This window comes from Taeniopygia guttata, chromosome 37, assembly GCF_048771995.1.
Source record: "Taeniopygia guttata chromosome 37, bTaeGut7.mat, whole genome shotgun sequence".
NCBI classification, from domain to species: Eukaryota; Metazoa; Chordata; class Aves; order Passeriformes; family Estrildidae; genus Taeniopygia; species Taeniopygia guttata.
The window spans coordinates 1,605,939-1,630,127 of record NC_133062.1 but is presented as its reverse complement, the minus strand read 5'-3'; the positions used below and the strand labels follow the sequence as shown (position 1 = coordinate 1,630,127).

The following is a 24,189-nucleotide window of genomic DNA, read 5'->3' as shown; positions in this document are numbered from 1 at the left end:
AACCCACCCCAAACCCCCCCAAATCCCACCCCAAACCCTCCCAAACCCCCTCAAACCCACCCCAAATCCCACCCCAAACCCCCCAAATCCCCCCCAGCCCCCCCAAATCCCCCCAAATCCCAAAGCCCCCCCAAACCCGGGTGTTTCCCCTCCCCCCCCCGGCCCGGCAAACACCCGCTGGTTTTTATTTAAAGTAGGAAAAGTTTCGCTTTGTTTTTTTTTCCGGCCGCGGCGAATTAAAAAATCCCCCCCGGGCCCCTCCCCCACCCTCCCCTCCCCCACCCCCACCCCTCCCCCACCCCCCCCAATTTTGGGGTCCCCCCCCAATGTTTGGGGTCAAATTTGGGGTCCGATTTTGGGGCAGGGGGGGTTCGGGGCTCAATTTGGGGCCAATTTTTGGGGCTGGGGGCGTGTCTCGAATATGGGGGGGGGTTTGGGGGTCCCCGCCCCCCATTTTTGGGGGGTTTCCTCATTTTGGGGGGTCCCCCCATTTTTCTTCTGTTTGGGGGGGTCCCAAACCCCCAATTTTTGGGGGGCTGTAAATTTTAATTTTGGGGGGGGGGGTCCCGAACCGAAATTTTGGGGGGGGTCCCGAACCGAAATTTTGGGGGGGGTCCCATCGTATTTTGGGGGGGGGGTCCCCACGTTCCCCCCCTTATTTTTGGGGGGGGGTCAACTCCGAGTCCGCAGGGGGGGGTCCTGCACCCCAAATTTTTTTTGGGGGGGGCAGCTCCAAGTCCGTGGTTTTGGGGGGGGGGGTCGCACCCCCCCATTTTTGGGGGGCTCCTCTTCAGCTCCGCAGGTGAGGGGGGGTCCCGCACCCCAAATTTTTTTGGGGGGTTCAGCAACAGGTCCAAAGTTCGGGGGGTCCCACACCCCAAATTTTTCTTTTTTTGGGGGGGGGGTTCAGCTCCAGTTCCGTGGTTTTGGGGGGGGGTCCCACCCCCATTTTTGGGGGGTTCCCCCGAATTTTGGGGGGTCTTCATCTCCAAGTCCAAAGTTCGAAGATTGGGGGGGGTCCTCCTTAATTTTTGGGGGGTTCCCCCATTTTTTGGGGGGTCCCCAATTTTTGGGGGGTTTCCTCCAAGTCCGCAGTTCCGGGGGGGTCCCCTAAATTTATTTTTTTGGGGGGGGGGAGGTTCTCCTAATTTTTTTGGGGGGTTCCACCACATTTTTTAGGGTTCCCACATAATTTTTTAGGGGTTTTCCCGATCATTTGGGGGAGTTTTCCCATTTTTTGGGGGGATTTCCTTCACATTTTTTTGGGGGGGTTCCCCAAAATTTTGGGTTTTTTTTTTTCCTCCCTATTTTTTAGCGTTTCCTCCACAGTTTTGGGGGGATTTTTCTCTACAATTTTTGGGGATTTTCATCCACATTTTTTAGGGTTCCTCTCATATTTTTTAAGGTTTTCTCCATAATTTTTCCACCCATTTTCCCCACATTTTTTAGGGTTTTTTCTCCACATTTTTTGGGATTTTTCCCTCCTCTTTTCCAGGAGTTTTTTCCCACATTTTTTCCTCATCTTTCCCATTTTTTTTGGGAGCGTTTCCTCCACATTTTTTAGGAATTTCCCACAGGTTTTTAGGAGTTTTTTCCCATTTTGGGGGATTTTCTCCCACTTTTTTTGGAGTCTCCCTCAGATTTTTTGGGGGGATTTTCCTCCAATATTTTTTAGGAGTTTCCTCCATTTTTTCACATTCTCCCCCCTCCCTTTTTTAGGAATTTCCCCAATTTTTAGGAGTCTCCCCCACATTTTTAGGGGATTTTCCTCCCCATTTTTAGGGATTTTCCTCCCCATTTTTAGGGGATTTTTCCTCCCATTTTTAGGGATTTTCCTCCCCATTTTTAGGGATTTTTCCTCCCATTTTTAGGGATTTTTCCTCCCCATTTTTAGGGATTTTTTCCTCCCCATTTTCAGGATTTTCCTCCCCATTTTTAGGGATTTTCCTCCCCATTTTCAGGATTTTCCTCCCCATTTTTAGGGATTTTTCCTCCCCATTTTTAGGGGATTTTCCTCCCCATTTTTAGGGGATTTTTCTCCCCATTTTTAGGGATTTTCCTCCCATTTTTAGGGAGATTTTCCTCCCAATTTTTAGGGATTTTTCTCCCCATTTTTTCAGGATTTTCCTCCCCATTTTTAGGGATTTTCCTCCCCATTTTTAGGGATTTTTCCTCCCATTTTTAGGGATTTTTCCTCCCCATTTTTAGGGATTTTTTCCTCCCCATTTTCAGGATTTTCCTCCCCATTTTTAGGGATTTTCCTCCCCATTTTCAGGATTTTCCTCCCCATTTTTAGGGATTTTTCCTCCCCATTTTTAGGGGATTTTCCTCCCCATTTTTAGGGGATTTTTCTCCCCATTTTTAGGGATTTTCCTCCCATTTTTAGGGATTTTCCTCCCCATTTTTAGGGATTTTTCCTCCCCATTTTTAGGGATTTTCCTCCCCATTTTTAGGGATTTTCCTCCCCATTTTTAGGGATTTTTCCTCCCCATTTTTAAGACTTTCCCCCACATTTTTTAGGGATTTTCCTCCCCATTTTTAGAGATTTTCCTTCCCATTTTTAGGGATTTTTCCTCCCCATTTTTAGAGATTTTCCTCCCCATTTTTAGGGATTTTTCCTCCCCATTTTTAAGAATCTCCCCCACATCTTTTAGGAGATTTCCCTCCCCACTTTTACCAATTTCCCCCACATTTTTTAACTCTTTCCCCCACATCTTTCCAAGTCTCTCCCCCATTTCTCCACCTCCACCCTCCCCAAATCCCCCCAAGTCTCCCCCGCGTTCCTCCTTCTCCTCTCCCCCAAAAATCTGATTTTTTTGTTGTTTTTTTTTTGTTTTTTTCCTTTTCCGGGCGGATTTTCGGGGCGAATTCCACACAACACCCCCCCAAAAAAAAACCCAAAAATATTCTCAGATCTGCGTCTCCTGCACGTTCTCCTTGGAGGGGCTCTTGAAGAGCAGCGGCTCGTGCACCGAGTTGAGCAGCGGCGTCTTCCCGCAGCCCAACGCCGCCGCGGGGCCGCCGTAGTGGGCGGCCAGAGCCGCGTACCTGTCCAGGTGCTCCCTCTCCAACGCCGGCAGCGCCAAACGGTTGTCCCCACCCGTCCCGGCGCCGCCACCGGGGCCACCACCGGTGCCACCGGCCGGACCTCCGGCCAGCTCGTCCTCGACGTTGACGATCTCCACGGCGCGGGCGGGGCCGCCGCGGTGCTTGTGGCGCTGGTGCTGCTTGCGGAGCTTGTAGAAGGCCACCAGCATGACGGCGGCCATGAAGGTGATGGCCACGAAGCAGCCGATGATGATCTTGGTGGTCTTCAAGACGTCGTCCAAATCTTGGAGACCTCCCCCGGCCGCCGCGCCGGCGGCCGCCGCGGTGATGGGCACGGTGAAGGGTTTGCCGGTGGCGCGCGTGGCCGGCGCGGCCGTGGAGGCGCCGGCCGGTTCCCATCCGGCCGCCGTGGGCGCGGCGGGCGTTTGGGGCGCTTGGTCATCACCGCCGGCGCCTTCGGTGGTCTCCACGGTGACGGTGGTGAAATAGGTGTAACCGGTGGCCGCTGCGGCGGCGGCGGCGGCCGCGGCGGCGTCGGCGGCCGAGACGTTGAGCGTGGCGGTGGCCGTGGTGTTACCGGCGGCGTTGGTGACCATGCAGGTGTACTGACCGGTGTCCTGCACGGTGACGTTGGTGAAGTTGAGCGTGCCGTCGTGCAGCACCGAGATGCGCACGCGGTACGAGCCGTGCGTCATCAACGTCCCGTTGGGCGTCAACCAGTTGACCGACGTCATGGCCGTGCCGGTGCGGCACTTGAGCTCGGCCGCCATGCCCTCGGTGACGTTGAGGTCGGCGGGCGGCTCCACGATGACGGGCGCGTAGCAGGTGAAGTGGCCGGGCTCCAGCTCGCCCAGGTAGCGGCCGCGCAGCGCCGGCGGCGCGTGGCAGCGGGCGCAGCAGCTGGTGTTGCTGGGCACGGTCTCGCGCAGCCACCAGCTGAGCCACAGCACGTCGCAGTCGCAGCGCCAGGGGTTGTGGTGCAGGTGGACGCGCTCCAGCCGGTGCAGCGGCGCGAACAGGTCGTGCGGCAGCGAGGCCAGGTCGTTGTGCGCCAAATTCAGCTCCTCCAACGCCTTCAAATCGTCGAAGGCGTTGCGCTCCACCGCCGCCACCCGCGCGTGCATCAACCACAACTTCCTCAGGCTGCCCAAACCCTGGAAGGAGCCCGGCCGCACCCGGCCCAGCCGGTTCCCCGACAGCTCCAGCTCCTCCAGCCGCACCAGCGCCGTCAGGTTGGGGATCTCCTTCAGGTTGCACATGCCCAGGTTGAGGTAGCGCAGGTTGACCAAGCCCTCAAAAGCGGCCTCCGAGATGTACTCCAGGCGCTTCAGCTCGCCCAGGTCGAGGCGGCGCAGCGACGGGACGCGGTTGAAGGCGTAGCTGGGGATGCTCTCGATGGGGTTGTTCCTCAGCCACAGCTCGCGCAGCTTGGACAGGTACTCGAAGGCCTGCGTGGGCACCGTGGTCAGGCGGTTGTCGAAGAGCTCCAGCGTGTTGAGGTTGGGCAGCCCGTTGAAGGCGCCCACCTCCACCTTGCGCACCAGGTTGCGGCTGAGCTGGAGGATCTCCAGGTGGCGCAGGTGCTTGAAGGTGTCGGTGCGGATCACCTGAGAGAGGAGGGAATGGGGGGTTGTCATTTGGGAGAAATACCAAAAATTGATTGGTTTGGTGATTGTAATTAAAGAGAAGAACCAAAGATTGGTTGGTTTGGTAATTGCAATTGAGAAACACCAAAGATTGGGTGGTTTGGTGATTGTCATTCGGGAGAAACGACAAAAATCGGGTGGTTTCGTAATTGCAATTAAGGAGAAACACCAAAGATTGGTTGGTTTGGTAATTGTCATTCAGGAGAAACGCCAAAAATTGTTTGGTTTGGTGATTATACTTAAAGACAAACACCAAAAATTGGTTTGTTTGGTGATTGAAATTAAGGAGAAACACCAAAGGTTGGTTGGTTTGGAAATTGTAATTAAGGAGAACCACCAAAAATTGGTTGGTCTGGTAATTGTCATTCAGGAGAACCACCAAAAATTGGTTGGTTTGGTGATTGTCATTCAGGAGAAACACCAAAAAATTGGTTGGTTTGGTAATTGTAATTAAAGAGAAACACCAAAGATTGGTTGGCTTGGAAATTGTAATTAAGGAGAAACACAATGGTTGGTTCATTTGGTAATTATAATTAAGGAGAACCATCAAAGATTGGCTGGTTTGGTAATTGTACTTATGGAGAAACACCAAAAATTGGGTGGTTTGGTGATTGAAATTAAGGAGAAACACCAATGGTTGGTTCATTTGCTAATTATAATTAAGGGGAACCATCAAAGATTGGCTGGTTTGGTAATTATAATTAAAGAGAAACACCAAAGATTGGTTGGTTTCGTATTTGTAATTAAGGAGAAACACCAAAGATTGGCCGGTTTGGTGATTATAATTAAAGAGAAGCACCAAAGATTGGTTGGTTTGGTGATTGTCATTCAGGAGAAATGCCAAAAATTGGGCAGTTTTGGTGATTGTCATTCAGGAGAAGCGCCAAAAAATTGGGCGGTTTCATAATTGTAATTAAAGAGAAGCACCAAAGATTGGTTGGTCTGGTGACTGTCATTCAGGAGAAACACCAAAAAATTGGTTGGTTTGGTAATTGTAATTAAAGAGAAGCACCAAAAATTGGTTGGCTTGGAAATTGTCATTAAGGAGAAACACCAATGGTTGGTTCATTTGGTAATTATAATTAAGGAGAACCATCAAAGATTGGTTGGTTTGGTAACTGAAATTAAGGAGAAGCACCAACGGTTGGGTCATTTGGTAATTATAATTAAGGAGAACAGTCAAAGACTGGTTGGTTTTGTAATTGTAATTAAGGAGAAGCACCAAAAATTGGCTGGTTTGGTGATTGAAATTAAGGAGAAACATCAAAGATTGGTTGGTTTGGTGATTATAATTAAAGAGAAACACCAAAGATTGGTTGGTTTGGTGATTGTCATTCAGGAGAAATGCCAAAAATCGGGTGGTTTCATAATTGGAGTTAAGGAGAACCACCAAAAATTGGTTGGTTTGGTGATTGTAATTGAGGAGAAGCACCAAAGATTGGTTGGTTTGGTGATTGAAATTAAAGAGAAACACCAAAAATCGGGTGGTTTTGTAATTGTAATTAAGGAGAAGCACCAAAAATTGGTTGGCTTGGAAATTGTAATTAAGGAGAAACACAATGATTGGCTCATTTGGAAATTGTAATTAAGGAGAACCACCAAATTGGTTGGTTTGGTAATTGTAATTAAGGAGAAACACCAAAAATTGGTTGGTTTGGTAATTGTCATTCAGGAGAAACACCAATGGTTGGATCATTTGGTAATTATAATTAAGGAGAACCATCAAAAATTGGTTGGTTTGGTGATTATAATTAAAGAGAAGCACCAAAGATTGGTTGGTCTGGTAATTGTCATTCAGGAGAAACATCAAAGTTTGGTTGGTTTGGAAATTGTAATTAAGGAGAAGAACCAAAGGTTGGTTGGTTTGGTGATTGTCATTCAGGAGAAACGCCAAAAATCGGGAGGTTTCATAATTGTAATTAAGGAGAAACACCAAAGATTGGGTGGTTTGGTGATTATAATTAAAAAGAAGCACCAAAGATTGGTTGGTTTGGTGATTGTCATTCAGGAGAAATGCAAAAAATTTGGCAGTTTTGGTGATTGTCATTCAGGAGAAACACCAAAGATCGGGCGGTTTCGTAATTGCAATTAAGGAGAAACACCAAAAATTGGTTGGTTTGGTGATTGTAATTAAAGAGAAGCACCAAAGATTGGTTGGTTTGGAAATTGTAATTAAAGAGAAACACCAAAAATTGGTTGGTTTGGTGATTATAATTAAAGAGAAGCACCAAAGATGGGCTGGTTTGGTAATTGTAATTAAGGAGAACCACCAATGATTGGTTGGTTTGGTGATTATAATTAAAGAGAAGCACCAAAGATTGGTTGGTTTGGAAATTGTAATTAAGGAGAAACAGAATGGTTGGTTCATTTGGAAATTGTAATTAAGGGGAACCATCAAAGATTGGTTGGTTTCATAATTGTAATTAAGGAGAAACAACAAAGATCAGGCGGTTTCATAAGTGCAATTAAGAAGAAACACCAAAAATTGGTTGGTTTGGAAATTGTAATTAAGGAGAAACACCAAAAATGGGTTGGTTTGGAAATTATAATTAAGGAGAAACACAATGGTTGGCTCATTTGAAAATTGTAATTAAGGAGAACCATCAAATTGGTTGGTTTGGAAATTGTAATTAAGGAGAACCACCAAAGATTGGTTGGTTTCGTAATTGTAATTAAGGAGAAACACCAAAAATTGCTTGGTTTGGTAACTGAAATTAAGGAGAAACACCAAAGATTGGTTGGTTTGGTGATTATAATTAAGGAGAAACACCAAAAATTGGCTGATTCGGTAATTGTAATTAAGGAGAAGAACCAAAGATTGATTGGTTTGGTGATTGTCATTAAGGAGAACCATCAAAAATTGGCTGGTTTGGTAATTAAGGAGAAACACCAAAAATTGGTTGGTTTGGTGATTATAATTAAAGAGAACCACCAAAGATTGGTTGGTTTCGTAATTGTAATTAAGAACCACCAAAGGCTGGTTCATTTGCTAATTATAATTAAGGAGAACCGTCAAAGATTGGTTGGTTTTGTGATTACAATTAAGGAGAAGCACCAAAAATTGGTCGGTTTGGTAATTGTAATTAAGGAGAACCACCAAAGATTGGCTGGTTTTGTAATTATAATTAAGGAGAAGCACGAAATAAATGTTTTCTCTTTTGGAGAAGTCACCATAATATTAATAATAACAAATTAATATCAAATCATGTATTAGTAGGACTTTAGCACAGATTTTAATACTTGAGCACAGAATTTAACACTTTAATTTGGAATTTAATTCTTCAGCTGGAATTTAGCACAGGATTTAATATCTTAGATTGGACTTTAATATTTTAGCACCGATTTGAATAATATTAAAAGTGTTTAAACTGGAAAAAATGTGAAAAATATCAAAAGGTGAAAATATAAAAATACAAGAGTGTAACAGTTTTAGAGTATGAGAAAGATAAAAATATAAAAATGCGAAATATGAAATGAAAAATATTAAAAACATTAAAAATATAAAAATACAAAAAATTCAAAATATTAAAAACATAAAAAATATAAAAATACTAAAAATGTAAAATATTAAATACATGAAAAATATAAAAATACAAAATTTCAAAATATTAAAAACATGAAAAATATAAAAATACAAAAATTTAAAATATTAAAAATATTAAAAAAATAAAAATACAAAAATTTAAAAATATTAAAAACATTAAAAATATTAAAGATACTAAAAATTATGAAAGTGTTAACAATATTAACTACATTAAAAAATGGAGAAAAATGGGTAAGAAATGGAGAAAAAAACCTGTGAAAAATGGGTAAAAAATGGGTAAAAAATGGGTAAAAATGGGTAAAATATGAAGAAAAAAGAGTAAGAAATGGAGAAAAAAAAAACTGTGAAAAATGGGTAAAAATGGCTAAAAAATGGAGAAAAATGGGTAATAAATGGGGGAAAAAACCCTGTGAAGAATGGCTAAAAATGGAGAAAAAAACCTGTGAAAGATGGGTAAAAATGGAGAAAAATGGGTAAGAACTGGAGAACAACGGGTAAAAATGGAGATAAATGGGTAAAAATGGAGAACGGGTAACAATGGAGAACAATGGGTAAAAATGGAGAAAAATGGGTAAGAAATGGAGAAAAAAACCTGTGAAAAATGGGTGAAAAATGGGTAAAAAATGGAGAAAAAAAAACCTGTGAAAAATGGTTGAAAAATGGATAAAAATGGAGGGAAAAACCAGTGAAAAATGGCTAAAAATGGAGAAAAATGGGTAAGAAATGGAGAAAAAAAACCTGTGAAAAATGAGTATAAAAAGGTAAAAAAATGGAGAAAAATGGGTAAAAAATTGAGGAAATGGGTAAAAAATGGCAAAAAAAACTGTGAAAAATGGGTGAAAAATGGGTTAAAAATGGAGAAAAAAGGATAAAAAATGGAGAAAAAAACCTGTGAAAAATGGGTAAAAAATGGAGAACAACGGGTAAAAAATGGAGAAAAAAACCTGTGAAAAATGGGTGAAAAATGGGTAAGAAATGGAGAAAAATGGGTAAGAAATGGAGAACAACGGGTAAAAATGGAGAACAACGGGTAAAAATGGAGAAAAACAGGTAAGAACTGGAGAACAATGGGCAAGAGATGGAGAACAATGGGTAAAAATGGAGAAAAACGGCTAAAAACTGGAGAAGAATGGGTAAAAATGGAGAACAATGGGTAAAAATGGAGAACAATGGGTAAGAACCAGAGAACAATGGGTAAGAACCAGAGAACAATGGGTAAGAACCGGAGAAAAACGGCTAAAAACTGGAGAACAACAGCAAAGAACTGGAGAACGATGGGTAAAAATGGAGAAAAACGGTAAGAACTGGAGAACAAGGGCTAAAAATGGAGGACAATGGCTAAAAACTGGAGAACAATGGGTAAAAATGGAGAACAATGGGTAAAAATGGAGAACAACGGCTAAAAATGGAGAAAAACGGGTAAGAACTGGAGAACCATGGGTAAGAACTGGAGAAAAATGGGTAAGAACCAGAGAACGATGGGTAAAAACTGGAGAACAACGGCTAAGAACTGGAGAACGACAGGTAAGAACTGGAGAAGAACGGGTAAGAACTGGAAACTGATGGGAAGAAATGGAGAACAATGGGAAGAACTGGAGAACGATGGGTAAAAATGGAGAATAACAGCAAAGAACCGGAGAACGATGGGTAAGAACTGGAGAACGACGCGTAAAAATGGAGAACGATGGGTAAGAAATGGAGAACAATGGGTAAGAACCGGAGAAAAACAGGTAAGAACCGTAGAAAAACGGCTAAAAAATGGAGAACAATGGGTAAGAACCGGAGAAAAACGCCTAAAAAATGGAGAACGATGGGTAAAAATGGCGAAAAATGGCTAAAAACTGGAGAACAACAGGTAAGAACTGGAGAACGCCACGTAAAACCATGGCAGGTCTCACCTGGATGTGGTTCTCCTGCAGGTTCAGGTAGCGCGTGTTGACCGAGATGCTCTGCGGCACCTCCAGCAGCTCGCGCCGCGTGCAGATCACCCGGCTGGCCTGGTTGCTGCAGGTGCACGCCGCGGGACACGGCGTGGCCGAGGCGCCCGCGGGTGTCACCGGTGCCACCAGTGCCACCAGGAGCAGCAGGGACGCCGCCGCCGGTGGCACCGGTGACATCGGTGATGGTGGCACCGGGGCCATGCTAAGGAGCGGCGGGGGGCACGGGCATCGCCGGCTTCAGGGGCCCGGGTGCTGCTGGGGGGAGAGATGGGGGTCAGGGGGGTCAGGGGGGTTTGGGGGGGTTTGGGGGTCCTGAGGGGGAGATTTGGGGGTTTGGGGGGATCCTGAGTTGGAGATTTAGAGGTCAGGAGGGGTTTGGGGGGGTTTGGGGGGGCTTGGGGGGAGATTTCAGGGTCAGGAGGGGTTTGGGGGGGATTTGGGGGAGTTTGGGGGGGGTTTGGAGGTACAGAGGGGGAGATTTCGGGGTTTGGGGGGTCCTGAGTGGGAGATTTGGGGCTTTTGGGGGAATCCCAAGTGGGAGATTTGGGGATTTTGGGGGCTTCTAAGTGGGAGATTTGGGGGTTAGGGGGGGTTTGGGGGGTCCCAAGTGGGAGATTTGGGGGTTAGGGGAGTCCTGAGTGGGACATTTGGGGGTTTTGGGGGGGGTTTAGGGGGTCCTGAGGGGGAGATTTGGGGGAATTTGGGGGGTTTGGGGGGGAGATTTGGCGGGGTTTGGGGGAGTTTGGGGGTCCTGAGTGGGAGATTTCGGGGTCAGGAGGGGTTTGGGGGGTGTTTGGGGGGATTTGGGGGGGCTTTGGGGGGAGTTTGGCGGGGAGTTTGGGGGTCCTGAGTGGGAGATTTGGGGGTCAGGAGGGGTTTGGGGGGGTTTGGGGGCGTTTGGGGGGAGGTTGGGGGGGGTTTGGGGCAGGTTTGGGGGAGTTTAGGGGTACTGAGGGTGAGATTTGGGGGTCAGGAGGGGTTTGGGGGGGTTTGGGGGGAGTTTGGGGGGATCCTGAGGGGGAGATGTGGGGGTCAGGGGGGGTTTGGGGGGGTTTGGGGGGGGCTTGGGGGGGAGATTTGGAGGGGTCTGAGAGGGGTGGGGGGGCTTTGGGGGAGTTTGGGGGGGCTTGGGGAGGTCTGGGGGGGGTTGGGGGGGAGGTTTGGGAGGGGCTTGGGGGGGTTTGGGGGGGTGTTTGGGGGTCCTGACTGTGAGTTTTTGGGGATTTGTGGGGGGTTGCGGGGGGTTTGGGGGTACTGAGTGGGAGATTTGGGGGTTTGGAGGGGTTTGGGGGAGTTTGGGGGGGGATTTGGGGGCGTTTGAGGGGGTTTGGGGGTGTTTGGCAGGGGTTTGGAGGGTTTGGGGGCAGTTTGGGGGAGTTTGGGGGTCCTGAGGGGGAGATTTGGGGATTTGGGGGGGTCCTGAGGGGGGTTTCGGGGGGGTTTGGGGGGGGGGTTGGGGGGCTTGGGGGGATTGGGGGGGAGATTTGGGGGGTCAGGAGGGGTTTGGGAGGCGGTTTGGGGGTCCTGAGTGGGAGATTTGGGGCTTTGGGGGGGTTTGAGGGAGGTTTGGGGGGTTTAGGGGCAGTTTGGGGGGGGCTTGGGCGTACTGAGGGGGAGATTTGGGGTTTTGGGGGTTCCAAGTGGGAGATTTGGGGGTTCAGGGGGGTTTTGGGGGGTCCGGGGGTGTCAGGAGGGTCCTGAGGGGTCCCCAAAGTGGGGGGTCAGGAGGGTCACACTCACAGGTGTGCAAGCCCCGCCCCCTTCCCGCGAGCGTGCAAAAAAAAACCCCCAAAAAACCCCAAAAAAACCCCCAAAAAAACCAAAATCCCTCAGCCCCTCCCCCTCCCTCCATCCCCGCGCGCCCCTCCCCCACCCCCGCCCCTCCCCCTCCTCCTCCTCTTCCTCCTCCGCCCCCTCCCCCCCCGCTCCTTCCCGCCCCTCCCCCCATTTCCCCTCCCCCACCCCCCCAAAAAACGCCGCTCCGCCCCCCGAGAGATCCCGGACCCCCACCCGGGACCCCCAAAATCCTCCGGGACCCCCCCGAGACCCCCAAAATCCTCCGGAACAGGTCCGGGACCCCCAAAATCCCCCGGAATGGATCCGGGACCCCCCCGAGACCCCCCAAAATACTCCGGGACGGGTTTAAGACCCCCGGGACCCCCCGGGACCCCCAAAATCCTCCGGGACCCCCCCGGGACCCCCCAAAATCCTCCGGGACCCCCCCGGGACCGAACCGAGACCCTCAAAATCCCCGAGAACGGATCCGGGACCCCCCCGGGACCCCCCAAAATCCCGCGGGACCCCCCCGGGACCCCCAAAATCCCCCGGGACCCCCCCGGGACCCCCCAAAATCCCCCGGGACCCCCCCCGGGACCCCCCAAAATCCTCCGCAACGGGTCCAAGACCCCCGAAAATCCTCCGGGACCCCCCAAAATCCTCCGGAACGGGTCCGGGACCCCCAAAATCCTCCGGGACCCCCCGGGACCCCCCAAAATCCCCCGGAACGGGTCCGGGACCCCCAAAATCCTCCGGAACGGATCCGGGACCCCCGGGACCCCCAAAATCCTCCGGGACCCCCCCGGGACCCCCAAAATCCTCCGGGACCCCCCCGGGACCGAACCGAGACCCCCGGGACCCCCAAAATCCTCCAGAACGGGTCCGGGACCCCCAAAATCCTCCGAGACCCCCCCGGGACCCCCCGGGACCCCCAAAATCCTCCGGGACCCCCCCGGATCTTCCAGACCCCCCCCCCAAAACGGCTCCGAGACCCCCAAAATCTCCCGGACCCCCCAAAATCCTGCGAACCCCCCCCGGGGACCCCCCAAAACATCTCCAGAGCCCCCCCGACCACCAAACCCCCCCCCAAAAAACCCCCCAGGACACCCCGAAAACTTCAGGGACCCCAAAATTCCAACCAGGACACCCCAAAAATCCCTCTGGGACCCCCAAAAACCTCTGGGAACCCCAAAATCTCCCCCCAAAAAAACCCCAAAAAACCTCTGAGACCCCCCCAGGACACCCCAAAAAACCTTGGGGACCCCAAATCTCCCCAGGACACCCCAAAAACCTCCAGAAAACCCAAAAAAAACTTTTGAGACCCCTCCAGGACACCCCAAAAATCCCTCGTGGACCCCAAAAACCTCTGGGAACCCCAAAATCCCCCCCAAAAAAAACCCAAAAAACTTCTGAGACCCCCCCAGGACACCCCAAAAACCCCTCTGGGACCCCCCAAATCTCCCCAGGACACCCCAAAATCCTCAAAAAAACCCCAAAAAACTCTGAGAACCCCCAGGATACCCCGAAAACTTCAGGGACCCCAAAATCCCTCAAGAAACCCCCCAAAAAAACCCAAAAAACCCCAAAAAACCCCCAAAAACCCCAAAAAACCTCCAAGACCCCCCCCAGGACACCCCAAAAACTTCAGGGACCCCAAAATTCCACCCAGGACACCCCAAAAATCCCTCGGGGACCCCCAAACACCAAAATCCCCCCAAAAAACCCCCCTGAGACCCCCCAGGACACCCCAAAAAACCCTTGGGGACCCCAAATCCCCCCTGGGCACCCCAAAAACCTCCAGAAAACCCCAAAAATCCTCTCTGAGACCCCCAAAAACCTCTGGGAACCCCAAAATTCCCCCAAAAAACCCAAAAAACCCCTCGAGGAACCGCAAAATTTCCCCCTGAGACCCCAAAATCCACATTGGGGACCCCAAAATCCACCTGGGGACCCCAAAATCCACCTGGGGACCCCAAAATTCACCTGGAGACCACAAAGTCCACATTGGGGACCCCAAAATCCACATTGGGGACCCAAAATTCACATTGGGGACCCCAAAAACCACCTGAGGAACCCCAAAAAATTCACCTGGACCCTAAAATTCACCTGGAGACCCCAAAAATCCACCTGAGGGACCCAAAAATCCACATTGGGGACCCCAAAATCCACCTGGGGAACCCCAAAATCCACCTGGGGAACCCCAAAAATCCACCCGGGAGCCCAAAAATCATGTAAGGAACCCCAAAATCCACCTGGACACCCCAAAATCCACCTGGACATCCCAAAATCCCAACCTGGACACCCCAAAACTGCACAAAAAGACCCCGAAATCCACCTGGGGACCCCAAAATCCACCGGAGAGACCCAAAATCTACACTGGGGACCCCAAAATCCAAAATGGGGAACCCCAAAATCCACTTGGGGGACCCAAAGTTCACCTGGAGACACCAAAATCTCCAAGAGGAACCCAAAATCCACACGAAGACCCCACAAAGTTCACCTGGGGACCCTCAAAATGCACCTGGAGACCCCAAAAACCACCTGGGGAACCCCAAAAATTTCACCTGGACCCTAAAATTCAACTGGAGACCCCAAAAATCCACCTGAGGGACCCCAAAATTCACATTGGGGACCCCAAAAACCACCTGGGGAACCCCAAAAACCACCTGGACACTAAAATTCAACTGGAGACCCCAAAAATCCACATTGGCGACCCCAAAATCCACCTGGGGAACCCCAAAAATCCACCTGGGAGCCCAAAAATCATGTAAGGAACCCCAAAATCCACCTGGACACCCCAAAATCTCAGAGAGGAACCCCAAAACCACCCGGGGAACCCCAAAAAATGGACCTGGAGATGCCCAAAACCACATCGGGAGCCCAAAATCCGCTTTGGGACCCCAAAATGCACCTGGGGTGAGTGTGGAAAGGGGGCGGGGCCAAAGAGGTGCACACACCTGTAACACACCTATAACACACCTGTGCACACTCACACACCTGTACATATACTCACACACACCTGTGCACACACCTATAACACACTCACACCTGTAACACACTCACCTGTGCACACCTGTGCACACCTGTAACTCACCAGTGCACACCTGCACACACCTGTAACACACCTGTTACACACCTGTAAGACACTCACCTGTGCACATCTGTGCACGTGCACACCTGTGCACACTCACACACACCTGTGCACGCTCACACCTGTGCACACCTGTGCACGCTCACACAGCTGTACATACACTCACACACACCTGTACACACATCTGCACACACCTGTGCACACACCTGTAACACACCTGTAACACACTGACGTGCACACACCTGTAACACACTCACCTGTGCACACCTGTACACACCTGTAACTCACCTGTACACACCTGTAACTTACCTGTGCACATCTTTGCACACCTGTAACTCACCTGTAAGACGCTCACCTGTGCACATCTGTGCACGTGCACACCTGTGCACACACACCTGTGCACCTGTGCACACCTGCACTCACCTGTGCACACACACATACCTGTGCACACTCACACACACGTGTACTCACCTGTGCACACACAAACACACCTGTGCACACACAAACACACCTGTACCACACCTGTACCACACCTGTACCACACTCACCTGTGCACACCTGCGCACACCTGTAACACACCTGTAACACACCTGTAACACATCTGTACCACACTCACCTGTGCACACCTGTAACACACCTGTAACACACTCACCTGTGCACACCTGTAACACACCTGTAACACACCTATAACACACCTGTACACATCTGTGCACGCTCACACCTGTGCACACTCACACACACCTGTGCACACTCACACACCTGTAACTCACCTGTGCACACCTGCACACACAGGAACACACCTGTAACACACCTGTAACACACCTGTAGCACACCTGTGCACACCTGTAACACACCTGTAACACACCTGTAACACACTTACCTGTGCAATTTGGGCTTTGGGGGAGGGGATTGGGGTCAGGCCTCGCCCCATATGGGACCCCAAATTTGGGACCCCCAAAACGACCCCACAAAAATTCACAGCCTCAAAATGGGGACCCCAAAATTGGGACCCCAAAATCGGGACCCCAAAACGACCCCACAAAAATGACCCCCCCTAAAGTGACCCCATAAAAATCCCCCCAAAATCAGGACCCCCAAAATGATCCCCCCAAAATTTCACATCTTCAAAACGACCCCCCCAAAACGACACCCCCAAAATGGTGACCCCAAAATGGGGACTCCAAAATGACCCCCCAAAAAGTCACAGCCTCAAAACGACCCCTCCAAAATGGAGACCCCAAAATCAGGACCCCAAAATCAGGACCCCAAAATCAGGACCGCAAAATCAGGACCGCAAAACGACGTCCCCCAAAATGGGGACCCCAAAAGGCCCCCCCAAAATTCACAGCCTCAAAACGACCCCCACAAAATCGGGACCTCCAAAACGACCCCACAAAAACGACCCCCCCAAAACGGAGACCCCAAAATCAGGACCCCAAAACGGGCACCCCCAAAACGACCCCCCAAAATTCACAGCCTTAAAACGACCCCCACAAAATGGGGACCCCAAAATTCGGACCCCAAAACGACGCGGCCTAAAATGGGGACCCCCAAAACGACTCCCCAAAATTTCACATCCTTAAAATGGTCCCCACAAAATCGTGACCCCAAAATCAGGACCCCAAAACGACCCCACAAAAACGAACCCCCCAAAATGGGGACCCCAAAATCAGGACCCCAAAATCAGGACCCCAAAACGACGCCCCCCAAAACGACCCCCCAAAATTCACAGCCTCAAAACGACCCCCACGAAATGGGGACCCAAAAATCAGGACCCCCAAAATCGGGACCCCAAAACGACCCCTTAAAACGCCCCCCCCCAAATGGGGACCCCAAAATCGGGACCCCAAAATTGGGACCCCAAAACGACCCAACAAAACGACGCCCCCAAATGGAGACCCCAAAATCAGGACGCCAAAAAGAATCCCCCCAAAATGCCCCCCAAAATTTCACAGCCCCAAAACGCCCCCCACAAAATGGGGACCCCCAAAACGACCCCATAAAATTTCACATCCTTAAAACGACCCCCCCAAAATGGGGACCCAAAAATCAGGACCCCCAAAATCGGGAACCCCCAAAACGACCCCCCAAAATTCACAGCCTTAAAACGACACCCCCCAAAATGGGGACTCCCAAAACGACCCCCCAAAATTTCACATCCTCAAAACGGCCCCCACAAAATAGGGACCCCAAAATGAGGACCCCCAAAACGACCCCACAAAAACGCCCCCCCAAAACGGAGACCACAAAATCAGGACCCCTAAACGACGCCCCCCAAAATGGGGACCCCAAAATTCGGACCCCCAAAACGACCCCATAAAATTTCACATCCTTAAAACGACCTTCCCAAAATGGGGACCCCCAAAATTGGGACCCCAAAATCGGGACTCCAAAATGACCCCCCAAAAAGTCACAGCCTCAAAACGACCCCCCCAAATAAGGACCCCAAAATCAGGACCCCAAAACGACCCCACAAAACGACCCCCTCAAATGGAGACCCCAAATCAGGACGCCAAATAGAACCCCCCAAAACGCCCCCCCAAAATTTCACAGCCTCAAAACGACCCCCCAAAACGGAGACCCCAAAATTAAGACCCCAAAACGACGCCCCCCGAAATGGGGACCCCAAAAAGACCCCACAAAATTTCACATCCTCAAAACGACACCCCCCAAATGGAGACCCCAAAATCAGGACCCCCAAAATGGGGACCCCCAAAAGCCCCCCCCAAAATTTCACAGCCTCAAAACGACCCCCCCAAAACGACGCCCCCAAAATCAGGGCCCCAAAATCAGGACCCCAAAACGACGCCCCCCAAAATGGGGACCCCCAAAACGACCCCATAAAATTTCACATCCTTAAAACGACCTCCCCAAAATGGGGACCCAAAAATCAGGACCCCAAAACGACCCCCCAAAATGGGGACCCCAAAATGGGCACCCCCAAAACGACCCCCCAAAATTTCACATCCTTAAAATGGTCCCCACTAAACGGGGACCCAAAAATGGGGACCCCAAAATCGGGACTCCAAAATGACCCCCCAAAAAGTCACAGCCTCAAAACGACCCCCCCAAAATGGGGACCCCGAAATTCGGACCCCAAAACGACGCCCCCCAAAATGGGGACCCCCAAATGACCCCCCCAAAATTCACAGCCTCAAAACGACCCCCCCAAAATGGGGCCCCCAAAATCAGGACCCCCAAAATCAGGACCCCAAAACGACCCCACAAAATTCACAGCCTCAAAACGCCCCCCCCAAAATGGGGCCCTAAAATCGGGACCCCAAAACGACCACACAAAAACGACCTCACAAAAACGACCCCCCAAAACGGAGACCCCAAAATCAGGACCCCAAAATTCGGACCCCAAAATCAGGACCCCCAAAATCGGGACCCCAAAACGACCCCCCCAAAAACTCACAGCCTCAAAACGCCCCCCCCCAAAATGGGGCTCCCAAAATCGGGACCCCCAAAACGACCCCACAATTGGAGCATCCCAAAACGACCCCCCCAAAAAGGAGATCCCCCCCAAACCCCCCCCCAAAACGAGCCGGGTCCGTACTGGGAGGGACTGGGGGGAACTGGGAGGGGGGTGGGGGTTACTGGTCCATACTGGGAGGGACTGGGAGGGACTGGTCCATACTGGGAGGGACTGGTCCATACTGGGAGGATGCGGAGGGGCCGGTCCGTACTGGGAGGGGGATGGGGGTCACTGGTCCGGACTGGGAGGGGGATGGGGCTGACTGGGAGGGGGGGTGGGGGTTACTGGTCCATACTGGGAGGGGGATGGGGGTTACTGGTCCATACTGGGGGGGGGTCGCCACTCACCGGGCCGGGCCTCAGCATCGCTCCAGCGGCCGCCGGGGCCCCGCGCCCCCGCCCGCGCTCGGCTCCGCTCGGAGCCGCTTCGGGAGGGTTCGGAACCGCTCGGAGCCGCTTCGGGAGGGTTCGGAACCGCTCGGAGCCGCTTCGGGAGGGTTCGGAACCGCTCGGAGCCGCTTCGGGAGGGTTCGGAACCGCTCGGAGCCGCTTCGGGAGGGTTCGGAACCGCTCGGAGCCGCTTCGGGAGGGTTCGGAACCGCTCGGAGCTGCTTCGGGAGGGTTCGGAGCGGCTTCGGGAGGGTTCGGAGCGGCTTCGGGAGGGTTCGGAGCCCCTTCGGGAGGGTTCGGAACCGCTTCGGGAGGGTTCGGAGCCGCTTCGGGAGGGTTCGGAGCCGCTCGGAGCCGCTTCGGGAGGGTTCGGAGCCCCTTCGGGAGGGTTCGGAGCGGCTCCGCTCGGGCCGGTTCGGCTCCGTTCGGCTCCTCCCAGGGGGCGGGGCTGGGGGCGGGGCAGGGGAGGGGGACAGAGGGGACAGGAGGGGAGGGGACACGGGGACAGGGCGGGGACAGCGACAGCCCGACCCCCCCCCAGTGTACCCCAACCCCCAAATGTCCCCCCCGGTGGCCCCAAATGTCCCCAATCCCCTCAATGTCCCCAATGTCCCCAAAGTTCGAAACGTTCTCAATGTCCCCAAATGTCCCCTCCATGTCCCCCAACCCCCCCAATGTCCCCAACATCCCCCCAGATGTCCCCAACCCCCAATGTCCCCAATCCCCTGAGTGTTCCTGATGTCCCCAATTGTCCCCGAACCCCCCCAAATGTCCCAAATATCCCAAATGTCCCAGATGTCCCCAAACCCCCCCATGTCCCCAAATGTCCCCAATCCCCAACCCCAAAATTGTCCCCAATGTCCCCAAATGTCCCCAACCCCCCAAATGTCCTAAATATCCCAAATGTCCCCAATGTCCCCAAATCCCCCGCAATGTCCCCAAGCCCCAAATGTCCCCAACGTCTGCAATTGTCCCCAACCCCTCAAAGTCCCCAAATCCCCCCGATGTCCCCCAATGTCCCAAATGTCCCCAAACCCCCAAATGTCCCCAATCCCCCCAATGTCCCCAAATGTCCCCAATCCCCAACCCCCAAAGTGTCCCCAATGTCCCCAATTCCCCAAATGCCCTAAATATCCCAAATGTCCCAAATGTCCCAAATGTCCCAAATTTCCCAAATGTCCCCAATGTCCCCCAATGTTTCCAACCCGCAAAATGTTCCCAGTGTCCCCAAATGTCCCAAATACCCCAAATGTCCCCAATGTTTCCAACTCCCCAAATGTCCCCAAACCCCCTCAATGTCCCCAAATGCCCCCAATCCCCAACCCTCAAAATGTCCTGTGTCCCCCAATGTCCCCAATGTCCCTGATCCCCTCAATGTCCCCAATGTTCCCGATGTCCCCAAATGTCCCCAATCCCCGCAAATGTCCCCAAATGTCCCCAACCCCCAAAGTTCCCAATGTCCCAAACCCCTCCAAATGTCCCCAACGTCCCCAATTGGCCCCAACCCCAAGAATGTCCCCAACACTTCCCCGATGTCCCCAGTCTCCCAGCGCCCAAATGTCCCCAATGTCTCCAAGCCCCAAATATCCCAAATGTCCCAAATATCCCCAATGTCCCCAATGTCCCCAATGTCCCCAATGTCCCCAATGTCCCCAAACCACCAAATTTCCCAAATGTCCTCAATGTTTCCAACCCCCAAATGTCCCCAAACCCTCCCCAATGTTCCCGTTGTCCCCAAATGTCCACAAATGCCCCAAACCCCCAAATGTCCCCAAATGTCGCCAATCCCGACCCCCAAAATGTCCCCAATGTCCCAAACCCCTGCAATGTCCCCAACCCCCAAATGTCCCCAATGTCTCCAATGTCTCCAAGCCCCAAATATCCCAAATGTCCCCAATGTCCCCAATCCCCCCAATGTCTCCAATGTCCCCAATGTCCCCAATGTTTCCAACCCCCAAATGTCCCCAACCCCCCAAATGTCCCAAATATCCCAAACGTCCTCAATGTCCCCAATGTCCCCATGACCCCCAATGTCCCCAATGTCCCCAATGTTTCCAACCCCCCAATGTCCCCAATGTCCCCAAACCTCTGACAATGTCCCCAAATGTCCCTAATCCCCAAACCCCCCCAATGTCCCCAATGTCCCCAAATGTCCCCAATGTCCCCAAATGTCCCCATTGTATCCAAATTTCCCCAATGACCCCAATGCCCCCAAATCCCCCCCAAATGTCCCAAATGTCCCCAATGTCCCCAGACGCACCGGCCCGGCTCCTTTTCGGGGTTTATTATTTTGGGGTTTTTTTTGGGGGGGTTTATGGCTTTGGGGACCCCCCGGCCCCACTCGGACACACCCGGGGGGGGAGGGGACACACGGGGACACGGGGGGACACCGGGGGGACACCGGGGGGACACCGGGGGGGGGTCCCCGAGTCCCTCCTGGGGACAAACACACACGGGGGGGGGGAGGGGCGCGGGTTTGGGGGACACACGCGGGGGGGCGACAAAAATGGGGGGCCCAGTTTGGGGGGGGCACGGGGGGTCCCTTTTTGGGGTCCCTTTTTGGGGGTCCCTTTTTTGGGGGGTCACTTTTTGGGGTCCCTTTTTTGGGGTCCCTTTTCTGGGGTCCCTTTTTTGGGGTCCCTCTTTTGGGGTCCCATTTTGGGGGTCCCTTTTTGGGGTCCCTTTTTTGTGATCCTTTTTTGGGGGGTCCCTTTTTGGGGTCCCTTTTTTTTTGGGGTGCCCCCTCTCCCATTTTGGGGTCCCTTTTTTGGGGTCCTTTTTTTTGGGGTCCCTTTTTGGGGTCCCTTTTTTTTTGGGGTGCCCCCTCTCCCATTTTGGGGTCCCTTTTTTGGGGTCCTTTTTTCGGGGTTCTTTTTTTGGGGTCCCTTTTTGAGGGGGGGACACGGGGGAGCCCTTTTGGGGTCCCTTTTTTGGGGTCCCTTTTTTGGGGTCCCTTTTTGGGATTCCTTTTTTTGGGGTCCCTTTTTTTGGGGGTCCCCCCTCTCCCATTTTGGGGTCCCTTTTTTGGGGGGTCACTTTTTTGGGGGGTCACTTTTCGGGATCCCTTTTTGGGGACCGTTTTTGGGGTCCCTTTTTTGGAGTCCCTTTTTTTGGGGGTTCCTTTTTGGGGTCCCTTTTTTTGGTTGTCCCTTTTTTGGGGTCCCTTTTTTGGGGGGGACACGGGGGGGCCCTTTTGGGGACCCTTTTTTAGGGGTCACTTTTTGGGGTCCCTCTTTGGGGGTCCCTTTTTGGGGTGTCCCTTTTTTGGGGTCACTTTCTGAGGGGGGACACAGGGGGGCCCTTTTGAGGTCCCTTTTTATGGGGTCACCTTTTGGGGTCCTTTTTTGGGGTCCCTTTTTTTGGGGTCCCTTTTTGGGGACCATTTTTGGGGTCCCTTTTTTGGGGGGTCCCTTTTTGGGGTCCCTTTTTGGGGTCCCTTTTTTGGGGTCCCTTTTTTGGGGGGGGGACACAGGGGGGCCCTTTTGGGGTCCCTTTTTTTGGAGACTCTTTTTGGGGTCCCTTTTTTTGGGGGTCCCTTTTTGGGGTCCCTTTTTTGCGGTCCCTTTTTTGGGATCCCTGTTTTGGGGGTCCCTTTTCTGGGGTCTCTTTTTGGGGTCACTTTTTGAGGGGGGGACACGGGGGGGCCCTTTTGGGGACCCTTTTTTTGGGGACCATTTTTGGGGTCCCTTTTTTGGGGTCCTTTTTGGGGTCCCTTTCCCCTTTTTTGGAGTCCCTTTTTTGGGGGGTCACTTTTTGGGGTCCCTTTTTTTGGGGGTCCCTTTTTGGGGTCCCTTTTTGGGGTCCCTTTTTTTTTGGGGTCCCCCCTCTCTCATTTTGGGGTCTCTTTTTTGGGGTCCCTTTTTTTGGGGACCATTTTTGGGGTCCCTTTTTTGGTGTCCCTTTTTTGGGTCCCTTTTTTGGTGTCCCTTTTTGGGGTCCCTTTTTGGGGTCCCTTTTTGGGGTCCCTTTTTTGGGGGGTCCCTTTTTTGGGGTCCCTTTTTGAGGGGGGGACACTGGGGGGGCCCTTTTGGGGTCCCTTTTTGGGGTCCCTTTTTTTTGGGGTCCCCCCTCTCCCATTTTGGGGTCCCTTTTTTGGGGGGTTCCTTTTTTGCGATCCTTTTTTTTGGGGACCATTTTTGGGGTCTCTTTTTGGGGTCCCTTTTTTGGGGTCCTTTTTTGAGGGGGGGACACGGGGGGTCCCTTTTTGGGGCCTCTTTTTTGGGGGTCCCTTTTTCGGGTCCCTTTTGGGGTCCCTTTTTTGGGGTCCCTTTTGGGGTCCCTTTTTTGGGGTCCCTTTTTTGAGGCCCTTTTTGGGGTCCCTTTTTTGGGGTCCTTTTTGGGATCCCTTTTTTGGGGGGTCACTTTTTGGGGTCCCTTTTTCGGGGTCGTTTTTTTGGGGTCCCTTTTTTGGGGTCCCTTTTTGGGATCCGTTTTTTGGGGTCCCTTTTTTTTTGGGGTCCCCCCTCTCCCATTTTCGGGTCCCTCTTTTGGGGTCCCTTTTTGGGGTCTCTTTTTTGGGGGAGACACCGGGGGGCCCTTTTGGGGACCCTTTTTTTGGGGTCCCTTATTTGGGGTCCCTCTTTGGGGGGGGTCCCTTTTTTGGGGACCCTTTTTGGGGACCCTTTTTGGGGTCACTTTTTTGGGGACCCTTTTTTGGGGACCCTTTTTTTGGGGACCATTTTGGGGTCACTTTTTTTTGGGGGTCCCCCCTCTCCCATTTTGGGATCTCTTTTTGGGGTCCCTTTTTTGCGATCCCTTTTTTTGGGGTCACTTTTTGGGGTCCCTTTTTGGGGTCCCTTTTTGGGGTCCCTTTTTGGGGTCCCTTTTTAGGGTCCCTTTTTGGGATCCCTTTTTGGGGTCCCTTTTTTTGGGGTCCCTTTTTTTGGGGTCCCTTTTTGGGATCCCTTTTTGGGGTCCCATTTTTGGGGTCCCTTTTTTGAGGTCTCTTTTTTGGGGACCTTTTTTTGGGGACCCTTTTTTGGGGTCCCTATTTTGGGGTCCCTTTTTGGGGATCTTTTTTGGGGGGGTCCCTTTTTTTGGGGTCCCTTTTTTGGGGTCCCATTTTGGGATCTCCTTTTGGCGTCCCCCCTCCCCAATTTTGGGGTCCCCCCTCCCAATTTTGGGGTCCCTTTTTTGGGATTCTGTATTTCGGGGTCCCCTTTTTGGGATCCTTTTTTTGGGGTCCCCCCCTCTCCTATTTTGGGATCCCTTTTTTGGGGTCTTTTTTTGGGGTCTCTTTTTGGGGTCCCCCCTCCCTAAATTCGGGGTCCCTTTTTT

General features: G+C 51.7%; 1 protein-coding gene across 2 annotated transcripts; it reads right to left on the bottom strand.

Annotated features, from left to right (window-relative positions):
• Nucleotides 1–751: 751 nt before the first annotated feature.
• Nucleotides 752–19,025, bottom strand: LRRC4B (leucine rich repeat containing 4B). Of its 2 annotated transcripts, none has more exons than XM_041712933.2 (3): nt 18,871–19,025; nt 10,137–10,433; nt 752–4,655 (listed from the first exon to the last, which is right to left on the bottom strand). In XM_041712933.2, exons 2-3 carry the CDS (start codon nt 10,377–10,379, stop codon nt 2,910–2,912), a joined length of 1,989 nt encoding a protein of 662 aa, XP_041568867.2. In that variant the 5' UTR covers nt 10,380–10,433; nt 18,871–19,025; the 3' UTR covers nt 752–2,909. The 2 variants fall into 2 exon arrangements, with proteins under 2 accessions (XP_041568867.2, XP_041568868.2); XM_041712934.2 differs by having other exon boundaries at nt 10,137–10,430; nt 18,871–19,007.
• Between the last annotated feature and the right edge of the window lie 5,164 nt (nt 19,026–24,189).